Source organism: Calypte anna, chromosome 2, assembly GCF_003957555.1.
Source record: "Calypte anna isolate BGI_N300 chromosome 2, bCalAnn1_v1.p, whole genome shotgun sequence".
Lineage (NCBI taxonomy): Eukaryota > Metazoa > Chordata > Aves > Apodiformes > Trochilidae > Calypte > Calypte anna.
In genome coordinates this window covers 23,897,843-23,910,964 of record NC_044245.1, presented here as the reverse complement: position 1 = coordinate 23,910,964, position 13,122 = coordinate 23,897,843, and the positions used below count along the sequence as shown (strand labels likewise).

Below are 13,122 nucleotides of genomic sequence, written 5' to 3'. Positions count from 1 at the left end.
TGAAGGAGACAAAATGCACGTTTAGTTCATCAAAGACCATCAGAATGTTTGCCAGTTATTGCTGGAAAATATTTCTGCTCTCTGTCTTCATGGCACAGATTTCTGCAGATATTATTGTCTAACTAAGAAATGTCACCATTTTCTGGGTCTTCTTATAGTATTTGGTGTGGGCACACAAGACAGGCAGCAGCATGGAGCTTTATTTTCTATATGAGAGTGTCAAGGTGTATAAAGCGCCATTTTTCCTAATTAACTTAAATTAGCAAAATGAGATCCAGATTCTACACCTGTGTAGGGCAATGAGAGAGGAAAGACCATAGCTGAATACTCCTTGTTCTCTCAATGTGGGTGGGAGAGGTCTTCTTCTGTGAAGAGCACCAGTGAAATGATGGGTTTGGCTACCACTGCTGTAAAGGACCTGTATCAGACAGAAGAATAGGAGTATGCAGAAAGAGACAGGAGAAGTGATGTTTCTTGATAACCAAAATCTGCCAGTGAAAACAGAGAAATACACATTTTTTGTCAAGTCACTAGGTCTCAGTTGAATAGTTTGGGAAAATATAATTGTGAGTTTACTATCCATCAACCCAAGTTAGTACCTCAGTTTGCAGTGTGTCTGAATTGTGTTTCTTTAATCTACCATTTGTTGAATGAAAATGGTATGCAGCATCTGCTACTCACAGATGCCCTCATTCCTGCCTAGATCCTTAATCATCTTTCAGTGATCTGTTGGAATGTCTTGGGAGTTTAAACATAAAATTCCACTGTAGAACACACCTTACTGAATTCAACCCAAAGATGTCAATGCAGCCATACAAATCTGAATTTCATATTTTTCTTCAGATCTATGGGGTGATTGTATTTTATAAATAATGAGCAAAAATATTTTAAATTACACTTCGAAAAGAAAAAGCGTGTACCACTTTCTGCAAGTATTTTTAGTTGCTGTTTTTTTCCAAAAACCTTTGGATGTTCAGACTATTAATTTTTTTCTTTCCTGAACATATCTTTATTGATGCAGCAGAAGTATTCCTCTCCTTCAAGGTAAATTCTGTACCATTTCACACCTCATTCTTTACAGACCTTCATAAATCCATTGTCATTTATTTGACCACTTGAACTTAGGAGCACATTTCCAATATACAATAAATTTAATTTTAAATTTATATCCATAATAATCCATCTTTAATTTTATTATGTTTTAATGAATTGCATGATGTTCACTCTGGTTTTGTCTCTCCAATTAGCTATATAAGTGTGATCTTTATAGTGAGAAATACTTTGTTAATGATACAATTCATAGGATAGTGTTAGCTGAGATAAAGTTACTAATGCTAAAGGACACAATTGTATTTTCAAAAGTAGCACAAAATATTCAAAATATGTCTCATCTATCCCCTTTTTTACGCAGTTTTTGTGGAAACTTGGAAGGTACACTGACCCATTGGATAAAACATGGAGGTGGAATAAGCGAGGCCTCCAGAAAATAACATTTTCACCCTACATTGGCAGCTGTCAATAAGAAATATAAATTTGCATTAATTAAAGCAAGTCACATCCTAAAAATATTTCTTTATTTTTTCAGACCACTCTTCCGTGGAAATTCGGATGTTGATCAGCTAGGAAAAATCTTTGAGTAAGTAATAACTAGTTGCATTATGTCAATATCTGTTTTATATTGAAATACTGTGAGATTTCTTTGCCATGTTTTTATGTAATAATGTGACGAGAACAAAGTATTCCTAGAACATATTTCCTATTGCTACTGTATGCAACTTGATATTTCCGTGTATTCTGTGTCAGAGTGGGAGGAGGAAGCAAGATGGAATATAGTTCTTCAGAACTAACAGCCATCATCAGGAAGTTATGAGACTTATGTTTTGGGGGTTTTAAATCTCTTAAACATATTGTGCCTGTACCATTCATGCATATTCATAAACAGTTGGACCCAAGGGATTCTTTTCACATAAAAAAACCCAGAGTTTTTACTTTTCAGTAATTTCTCTGTGTATTTGAGAAAACATTAGAATACTTTAAAAATAATATTAAACTGAAATCTTCTAAGACTATTACCAACTTCTTTGCAGAAAAGACTTCTGTACATAAGAAAATACTTTAGCTTTTAAAATATATTTTGTGGCCTGTTAAAATGATTAACAGTTCGTATTTTGGTCAGGAAGGTAACTGTAAGAACAGAAGGCCTGTCAGCATTTTAACATGTGCTTTGTCAGAGATTAAATAATTTGCTTTATTTGAAAACCACCGTCCATTTCTAGGAGTTTGTGATTTTCTTGTTCAGATGCATCAACTACACTGAAGAGGTAGGGAGACTCTAAACTCTCTGAGGTAGAGTAATTCTCTTCCAAAACAAGTTCTTGGTTAAAAAAAAATTACTGACTTTACCAATACAATAACTAAGTAGGATTATATCACTTATCTTGTGAAAGCTCTTCAGAGCAACAGATGTTTCTGAATTTATTATAAGAACCATTTAAATTTAAAATCTGATGTATGTATCATAGTTAGGAAATCAAACACACAGGTCTAAGAACAAATACCCATTTTTGTCTGCACCTCTGTCATTCCTTTTCATATGGAAGGGCTGCAAGCATCCAAGGATCTGGAAGAAACGAAAGAATGCAGAGACAAAAATTGAGAGAGAGGGAGAAGAAAGAAGTATTATTCTCTTGAAGATATTCCAAGGAGACGATAGTAAAATTTCTAGGGAGAAAAGCTAAAACAGAACAAATAATGAATTTCTCTGTTTAACCATTTTTCCAGTTCTCAAATCGTAACAGATCTAAGTATTTTCCTTATTTAATATGAGGTTCAAAAATTGCAGGTCTTGATTTCACACAGTTGACTTCCCTTTCCTGCATACCATACCAGTGTATGTGACTCACTTGCGTGGTTAATTTGTCATGTGCTGAATAGCTAGCCCTTCCTGCCCAATCCAGAAAAATCAGTCCTTAAAGTCACTTTTTCTTCTTCTGCCAGTTACTCCATTAGTCTTACAGTATTCTGCTTTATTAAATGAAGACAGTTTGGATGCATCCAAAGAATTTCATAATTTAAAAAGATATGTCTGTGATTTTTTGAAAGCTTTTGATTCATTTCTGACATTTAAGGACAAAAAGCAAAATTAACTGGACTATGATTAAATGCATAGCTGCTAGCAGCAGCCTCTAGCAGGGATCTTTCCATCCCTAGGGGCAGAGATTACCTGTGCAGAAAATACTTAATCGAGAAGAGAAAATGCAATGCTAATTTTAGAAAAAAATTCCTTATTACACATCTACTTAAAAGGAAAGTTTATGTTTGCTTCTTTTGTTGAGTTCTCCTGATGTAGTTCAAAAGTTTCTTTCTTGGGTTCTGGGGGGCTTATGCTAAATAGTGTTTATTTTGTGTTTTCACAGCTGGAGAACTCCCTACAGTTAGACATAGCTCTTCTTGTAGGAGGATTGTTTCTTTCTACAGTAGTGACTCATTCTCCAGAGTAATTTGGACAAAAAGTAGTTTCGGGATTTTCGTGCAATCTGGATTGATGCATTCTTTCAGATAATGGGGCTGTGGTCTACCTTTGCTTTACATGTGCGTTCTGATTTCTGTCAGGTAAAATTCCACCGCTTTTGAGGGTAAATCCCTTGGAGGTGGCCCAAAACTATTTCCTGCTTTTTCAGGACACCATCAGTGTGTGGGATGTCCTCATAGATTTCACACAATAGTTGGAGCAAACTTGTCTCTTATTGTGATCAATGGGAGGGAAAATTACTCGGTGTTTCTCAAGACCAGGCCTGAACCTTTGGCAGGAGGTGAAACACATCCAAGTCACTCCCTAACTTAGTCACCAAAATGGTAATGCTACCAGACCTGAGCGAGGGCATCTACTCAGACTTTCATTATTAAGAGTTTTGAGTACTACATGAGTGTGTAACTGAAAATGGATCTTTTTTCCACCTTTGGTCTCGTCCACCCTACCTGTCTGACAGGCTGCCTCCTTGTTTCTATTTGATAAGCTTTGCTTGTGCCTGTGCTTATTCTGCCCTCTTCATGCTCTCTCATGCAAATGTTAAAAAAAAAACTGGGACTAACAGAACACATTTGAATGGCAGGCTGAACATCGTTATTCAAAATCATTAACTTCCCCATCTTCCTGTGGTGCTATTTGTATTATATTTACACCATGTCCAGATCCCCATCATGGCTTTTACCACCGCAGCCAAGGAAGTTTCGCCATACCCCCACCGCACCTTTTATGATAAAAGTCAAATTAAATTTTTCATACACATTTAATTACCATTTCTGAAGAGTGGTGATATCTTCAGATGTAGTAAAGTTAAATTGTCCTGAGATTTTAATTGCTTTGCCCTTCTAGACATACCATTGTTTTAAGAACATATTCTTTTTCGGAGGTATTTTAGATGAGCCAAATTACAGTCTAAAATCCATGTTGGTAGATGTGGAGTAATTCCACTGAGGTAACCTATGATTTAGATCAAAGTGTTTGGCCGGTGGCCTCACACATCTCACTTAGCAATCTTAGTAAGAAAAAAGGTCAATGCTGCACCCTAGTGGCACTGGGCTTAGCGCAGCTCCACCTCTTCAGTGGTGTCTGGTCATGTTCCTGTCAGACTCTAAAAATTTATTTTCCCTGAAACCTGACAACTACTGTGTGGTCTTTTCCAGTTCCAATCCCACAAATATTAGCATCTGACTAAACCACAAAATATATGAGCCGTGATCCATTACTGGAGGATTACCTACTTTTTTATTTTGGGGGGGTTTAAACCTCAGCATGATTATTTAATAAGTATAAATATATTCTATAATTTAAAGCATAAATAAAAGTTACAAAAATAAATTAAAATGTTCTATTAAAGAGTAAAGAAAAACTAAAACACTTTTGAAAGTAAAAGCATAAAGACACTCAAGTCCCATTCCACTTTTGAATTGAGACTTTAAAACCTGTTTTGTGAAGCAAATAAATTGCTTAAAACTGAGCAACAATTACTGCACGTAGCTTTGAAGCATTATGAAACATCCCTTTTATTGCTTTACCCTCATCTTGACCCACACTCTTCTCTCAGTCCCTATTCTTGTGAATAAAGATCCTTGCATGCAATTCCCCTTTGAAACTTACTGCTTTTAATCATCCTGGAGTGACATATGTTGCACCATCCAGTCAAGAGCTGAGCAACTTTCTTCCAAAGCACTCAGCCCTTTTCAACAAAGACTCAGAAAGCTGAGACCTAGGCCAGAAAATCGCACTGGCCACAGAATGATTTCTGCCAAGCACAGAGGAACTACACTCTTCAGCCTATATTCACAGAGACCAGTGCACTACTGTACAATTAATCTAATTTAAACAAAAGTACTTAAAAACTGCCACTCAGTATATATATATAAAGAGGAAACTCCACAGATGTTCAGACCTAACATTATGTTTTTCCTTTCACAGTGTAATTGGACTCCCAGAAGAAGAGGACTGGCCTAATGATGTTGCCCTTCCAAGAAATGCTTTCACTTCCAGACCAGCACAACCTATTGAAAAATTTGTACCAGATATTGATGAACTGGGCAAAGACTTGCTTCTTGTGAGTTTCTATTTGTTGTTCTCCAAACTGTGTGACTGATAGTTCCTACTGTGCATGCAACATGCCAAGAAGCATTTATGCTTCCATTTAATAGTTATTAGAGAAAATCTCAGTAGTCAGTTCAAATCATGTAAATCTGTGAAACATCAGCACAAAGACACCATCATTGGGTCAAGAGGTGTCAAAGATGAGAATAGTTAGAGACTAGGAAAATGTGTCAGGGCACTGATTCAACTGTTCTTTAAGTATAAGACTGATGTGAGTACAAAAACTGATATACCATTTTTCATAGTATAGAGAACTCAGGATAAATCAGCAAATAGGCTGTAGAAGCAGATTACATCTGCCAGCCTTCTGATGGATGATGAAAACCTGAGATTTGGAATTCACTAATTGTTGCCTCTTAAAAATGTCAGGATTGACCAAAACAAATTGTTCTTGTACAACTGTTAACACTTAATTCAATTAAATAATCTCCATAATTATATAGATCTATTATAAAACCCAGCCCTGAAAGTTCAGACTTGGAGTAGGATACAGGAAATGGCCTTGCCTCAGTTTGTCTTTTGCTGTGCTTGTTCAAATCTAAGTTTCTTCTCTAGAAGCCTCAAAAGGATCTTGGTTCACATGGGCTCAGTAGAGAGGGCTCAGTGCAGCTCTTGAAAGACTTGCTGCACGCTTTCAGGAACAGCTATCTTTGGCCAACATTATCTCCACAGAACAGCAGATTGCCCTCTGCTGTCCTTATCACTGCAACCCCCATATGTAGTAATCTGGACTACAGCTGGACACTTGAAATGGCAGGGGTGCAATGCATCTGTTGTGCTTGCAGGCAGCCTAGAAATCGAAGCTAGACATGGGACAAAAATTAGATTCTGGGAACAAAAAGGAATAAAATCTGGCAGAGTGCTCAGTGACGGTGAGGGATGATGGGAGAGAGGAAAAAACAAATATCTCTGCCTAGGAGGTGAGCTGGGAAGAGAAGCTGCTCCTGTTCAGCAAAGAGATGAATATTAGGAGCCACAGATGAAAGGGGAAAATAAGACTGGAAGTCACAGAATTAAAATTCAGGGGTTAAGTGATAGACATTTTGATACAAGAAAAGAAAGTAGGATTAGGAAGTGGTTAGATGAGGATAATAGGAAGAATACTGCTAGAAGGTGAATAAAGGAAAAGAGAAGAACAAGGTATGAAACAAGGCTATGAGAGATTTCGTGCTGGCTGGACAAAGGCTGGGATAATGATCCAGAAAGAAGGCAAGCACAGCACAGCTGTGAAGAAGAGGGAGAAGCTGAGCATAAAAACATTAGCAGATAAAGGTTACAAAGTCAAAGACACCAACAGCTATAGAAATGATGAGCCTACTAATGAACATAAATGTTGTGGTGCCATCCATGCTTGTATAATCACAAAAAAACAGTGTATTGAACACTGAGGAAATTCAGAAGCTGTTACTGAATAGTTGCTCCATGCAGTCTAGAAGACAGATATACTGTGCATGTGAATTCAAGAAAGCCTAAATTCTGAGACTTCCTGGACTGTGAATACTTGAATTTTCTAACTTATTTTCTATTAGTTTTGGGGGTGCCATACTCATATACCATGATTTCACTGCTTGCTTTAATATGGATGGTCATCTTAGTGTGCAGCATCCACTGAGACCCTGTTATGTCTCATAGTGATCATAAATTGAAGGTGGCATGCATTAATGTGTTTATGCAATGTTAGTGCTGTTAAATGTACCTTCTAGTTAAAACCAACTTCTTTTCATACTTACAGAAATGTTTAGCATTCAATCCAGCCAAGAGAATATCTGCCTATGTTGCTCTCTCTCACCCATATTTCCATGATTTGGAGAAATGCAAGGAGAATCTGGACTCTCACATGTCATCCAGCCAAAACTCCAGTGAGGTGAACGCATCATAATGCTGACTGAAGATGAACCATAAATGAACAAGACATGTAGCTGACAAGGCCACTCTCCCATACAAACCACATAGCTGTTCTAGTGAAGATAACTATTTTGGAGGTTTTATGCACTTATCTTTTACTTTGGGATTGTGATATGCTTATCTAAGGAAATCAATGTAGTTTACTTTCATCAGAGCAACACAAGGGCCAGGGCTTTGACCTGCTCCCATTGCAGCTTTATGTTTGTTTTGGTTTTGTTTTGTTATCTACCTGGGAAAACTCCAGATGAAGAGAAGCTGCTGACCCGTTTTGCTGCCATTTTATCCTTTTAATACTGAATGCTGCCAATGTGGAGTAGGATGATCAAGTCACTGCCAAAACATGATGCAATCTCTGTAGCTGCTGAAGCATGATTTGGTACTTTTTAAATTATTCTTATGGGATCTCTTCCAGCGATATTTAAAGAATGGTATTGAAATACCAGATCTCTGCAATCCGCAGTCAACCAATACATGAGTTAATACACCTGGCTACTGTCCATTCACAGCATATACACATATATGCAGGTGCTTCCCCACTTTAAAATGTGGATGGATTATTTTATCATTTCATTGCTCTATAAAAATAACAGTGATAATGGTGATCATAATAAAGGTCTCAACTTTTAGTTTGTTCATACACAAGCGAGTTATTATCTAGCTACGTTTGTGTGCATGTTGCAAAAAACAGGTGTTTTCAAAAACTTTGAATTCTGTTCTTGAAGACTCTTTCAGTTTCCAAATGGTCAGTGTGTATTGAAATCCAGGCACATTCTATCCCTTCATTTAACCCATCATTCCCCCTTGGAAACAGCTGCAAGCATGTTATCTTTATCTCATTCTGAATAGTCTGATACTCAGCTCAAAGACATGAGCAGCGCAAATGAAAATCAGTACAGATTTTCGCCTTCAGCCTCTTCTGATTATCAGCCAAAAAGGAAAATAGAAAAAAGTATTTCCAGTTCAGAAGCAGAGACTCCTACACCTGTAACAAGCACAGATACGCATTTGTTTTTAATTGTATGCTGTATACTTCGCTGCCTTGCCTGCAACACCCCCACATGCATCACAAGTGCATGAACATTACTGTCTCAAAATCCCTCAGATGTCCTTTATTAGGAAGACATTTCCTATGCAGAAATGCATGAGCTTCTCTCCCAGCCGTGTGGGTATATAGGCACATGCTTCTCCACCAGGGTTAATATGCCATTATTGAATGTTGAAATAACTAAACAATTCACATACCTTTATAGCACAGTTATTTTAAATACTACCTTAAATTTTTATATTTAGTATTTTTACCTTAACTAAGATATATTTTCACTATTTTAAAAAGAAGCTTTTATTTTTTTAATACTGTACTGGGAAAACAAAAAAAAAAAACACAAAAAACCAACCAAACAAAAAAAGAAATATTTTAAATCCTTAAAAAGCTCTTCCCTAGCATGACTTCAGTCCATTTACCTGGATATGACTTGGGGGAAAGTATTGGTCCAACGAGTTCACTCTTACTATGATACTATAAATATACACTATTGCAGTATAACTGGTCATAAGTGAGGCAGCTAACTTTGCTTACTCCTGTGATAGTTTCTTAGGCTTCTCTCTTCCTCATCTCCATTCATCTTGACTAGCTAGACAGCATTATATCTTCATTCACAGTATGCTTTGCAGAAGCAGGTCCGTATCAGTGAGTTGAGCAATGTCATTTTTCCAGCTGTGGCATGGGAAGATGTAGCCATCCCTGGGAGGGTTTCTCTGTCCTGTGATGGAGGGGCTGTTGTGGCAAACTGCAGTGTTAACTCTGTTTCAGGTGTCTGCACTGTCTGCGACACAGTTCATGGCTAGGATAGTGAGTGGATAAAGTGAGTGGATATCTGCTTCTTGGAAAAAGCTTTTTGTTACTCTTAGAGACACAGGTATGTGACATATGATTAAACTAGCTCTGTCTTTAATAAGCCAGATATTAAAAGGACCACCAGTATGCATGCACGCAGTGGCCTGTGCTTTTCCTCATACCTAGAATGGTGCCTATGCAAAACCTACCAGCATGAACAGCCAAACTGCAAATTAAGCCTGGCAAGAGCATGCAGGAGGATTCTACACACTGAGGTACTACAAATGCATAACAGGAATTTTGGAAGCCCTATAAGCAGCAACCTGAAGGCCAGGAAGCAATCACAACATGTAACCCCCTCATCCTGGCTTTGCTTCTGTCATTCTTTCTGTTGCTGCATCCAAGGGGAATTGCAAAGCCATTGCACTGGTGTTGTCCCAGCCTTTTTCCTCCATGTGTCCATGGGCCTGAGCATGACTTAGGGTTTCACATTCACAGGAAAGGATGAGCCAGAGCAAAATTTTTGCAAACTGTCTTTAAAACTACTTAGAACAGCAAACAGACCAATAATTCAGGACAATCTTTCAAAAGTATCAAATAGAAAACTTTCCTACACACATTGGCACATTTAAAAACATTCCACGCTTGACCTAGCGCCAAATTATCATAAATACTTCATCAGGGCATTCAGCTGGTGTGGCTTTCCAGCGGCTGTCAGTGAACACTCTTAAGAGCTCTCCAACAACTTATATAGGATGAAAACAAAGGTGAGGAGAGGGTGTTTTCAAATTAGGCTCAAAACTGTCAGATGGAGACATTCATCTGTTCCCTGTTAGAAGAACTTGTATTAAGCTTAGTGAAGCAAAGGCTAGGAGAGAATGTGATTGCTGAATTTAGACACATTATTAGAGTAAAACAAGAAGGAATGAGAACACTTTAAGCCAAAGGTTAGTGTTGGCACAAAACCTAATTAGAACATGGAAATCACAGGGAAGTTAACTAATAAAGCAATGTTTCCCAGTCAGCAGTATCAGAAGAGCTCAGAGAGCAGCAGAGAAAAGCAGGAGCTGGCTGATGGAAAGAGATGCAGAACTTCTGCAGTGTGGTGCTATATGTTGTCTAGTGTAGGATCAGGTTATAAATGGGGGTATTCAGAACAGCTTGAGAAGGGCTGCATTAATGGTCATGTTCTGGAACATCCTTTCAGTGGGAATGGCAGGAATTAAAAAAAAAAACAAAGATAAGTTCTGCCCTGAGAGAGTTAGGGAAAAGATTTCTCGAATGGGGTCCTTCTGGTAGCAAGGGCCTAGATTAAAAGGACCAGGGACTTTTTAAATTACTTCCTTTACAAAATCTCTTTAGGAAGAAATTCCATTTGACATGCTATAGGCTTACTCTTATTCCAGTCTTCCCTGCCAAGCCGTGGGGCTTCACTTACACTAATAAACTGAGAAAGCTTGTTCTCTGGCTGGGCAAAGTGCTGGCACTGGCTAAAATCATGCCAGTAATCATGCTTATAATTGAACTGTACAGACAACTGTGTGACTGTGCTCGAGCTGGTTTTTTTTTACTGGTATAGCTCTACTATTTGAGCTTGTTTACTCATTGCTGCCAGGTGTGTAGGACGTAGGAATTGTATATGGGAAAAAGAAAGTACACTTTGACACACATCTTCCAGACTGATGAAAACTCTCTGAACACCCTTTAAATTAGTCTTCAGAGTGCAGTTCTTCTTACCAATAAGTGTGCCTATATGTGTCCTACTGGAGCAGTTCAACAGCAGTTAAAAACTACTGAATAACAAAATGTATATTAAAAATAACTACAGATATTTAGCTCCTGTAACACCCATAACCAGGCACTGTGCTCTTCTCAGCAGAGAACAAGATGTTCTAAATAACAGAAGGAGAAATTTCTGTCTCCCACCACTCTTTTTTTTTTAATCAGTACTACATGCTTCTGCAGGAAAAACATACCCAATAGCCAAGGAAAAAAATCACCAAAGCCAACTAGTGAATCGCTGATTTCTGAACCATAGCAATACATCTGGAGCAGCTCTTTTCTCTCTTCATCCAGTCTCCAAGCTCACTCTAGCTCTCCAGTTCTTCTCCTTTAGCTCCCATATGGAAGCAGGTGTCAGTGACACTCACAGGTGCTATTTCCATCAACATTCTTTGAAGTTTTCAATAGCTACACAGTGTCAGTGTCCTCTAAATCCCTATTACCAAGTGTTGCTTATTTAAGTCCAGCAGCCCAGAACCAATGATTAAAAATTAATCTTTTTGAGCACCTTCTTGCTTTCCCTTAGTTCTGCATACACTTATGTTGCCTCTGTGTGCTAAGTAAAATTCTAAAGACAAGGTTTGTGCATATTTCTGTGTAGGCTGTGCCCACACTCCAGGGTTTTTTTCAGCCCTTAATTCATAAATACCTTTAATTCATAAAGGTAAGTGTTAGAATACCTTTCTCTGTTGTTTCTGTCCTAAAACACACCAAAAAAACAAGGACATGATGTTTGCTAAATATTGAAATGTGGTGCTATGTGTACGGAGCCTTTTACATTAAAGAAACCAATAATTAGTAGCATTTAGGCATCATCCAGCATAGCAACTTTTGCGTGGTTTTTTACACTCTATGGTTGTTCTGGTGATTAAGAAGAAAACACTGTGCCATGCTACTTTTCACAGGTTTGCTCACTGTTTTGAGAGGCATGTTTTGTTATGCATATAATTCTCTCTGCTGTTAGGTATTAGGCCAACTTTAATAAGGAAAACAAAACATTCTGGTTTGGTCTTTTAGCCAACAAACTTGGAGCACTTAACTGACTCACAACTGAAAACACATCAGTTGTCAAATATGTATATGAATCATAAACCACACTGTTTGGTTTAAAAGGCCACATGAAATAATTATGTTCCATGACACAGCTTAATAATGGGAAGTTTATTCTAAGAACTGTTTTATAGAACCACTTTGGTAGTATTTTATATACAGTAGTTTCAGGAATAGATTGATTTTTATAAACAATGTGAATTAGAAGATATTAGGCTATTAGAGTGATTCTGTTGTGTTATGCTTGAATCTTGAACTGATCACAAGCTTGGGAACCTAACATATTTATTTTATTGCTACAAAATTGCTTCTAAATATAAAGATCTTTTTTGATGTTAACAGGATTTCACACTTCTCTTAATGTGTAAATAATTTTCTTCAAATTAGTATATTAGATAAAATGTTTTTTCCAAACTGCAGTTGTGTGGGAGAATTTGAAAAATATATTTTTACTTTCACAGAGAATATTAACCTGTTATATACTGAAATCTTTAGTAACTGACTAAGCTGTCATTTTACTTCTTCTTGATTACTAAGTATTGGAGTATACAGATTCCTTTACATGAAGAAATAATTCAGAAACAATCTCTAGAAAAGTAAACAGGATTTTATGTTTAATCTTCCAAGATTCATTTTCATATTCAGTTTTTTTGTTCAAGGACAGTTCAGGTGTGGAAAAAACCACAATTTCAACAGTCTAGCAGGCTGTACAACACAAATATGAGTTTTATTTGTGAGCTATGTGTTTTACTATGTCTCTTTGTTTTGCAGATTGTTAGATAATGGCTGTATATGATTCTAGTTTCTGGACCAGACTCTGTAACCATCAGATCCCAGTAATTTATGTAAAACAATGAGAAGCTTTCTCATTGATTTAAATGAAGTAGGTCATTAAAAGAAGAAAGATGTG

At 37.2% G+C, this 13,122-nt stretch overlaps 1 protein-coding gene across 4 annotated transcripts in view; it reads left to right on the top strand.

Moving 5' to 3' along the window:
- The window catches only part of CDK6 (cyclin dependent kinase 6), a 125,938-nt gene extending 117,095 nt beyond the window's left edge, over positions 1-8,843 (top strand). For all 4 annotated transcript variants that reach the window (XM_030445101.1, XM_030445104.1, XM_030445102.1 and 1 more), the window contains exons 6-8: positions 1,586-1,636; positions 5,459-5,594; positions 7,374-8,843. In XM_030445101.1, coding sequence (XP_030300961.1) covers positions 1,586-1,636; positions 5,459-5,594; positions 7,374-7,520 — 334 coding nt within the window. In that variant the 3' untranslated portion in view covers positions 7,521-8,843. The remainder of the gene's footprint in view (positions 1-1,585; positions 1,637-5,458; positions 5,595-7,373) is intronic.
- The last annotated feature ends 4,279 nt before the right edge of the window (positions 8,844-13,122 follow it).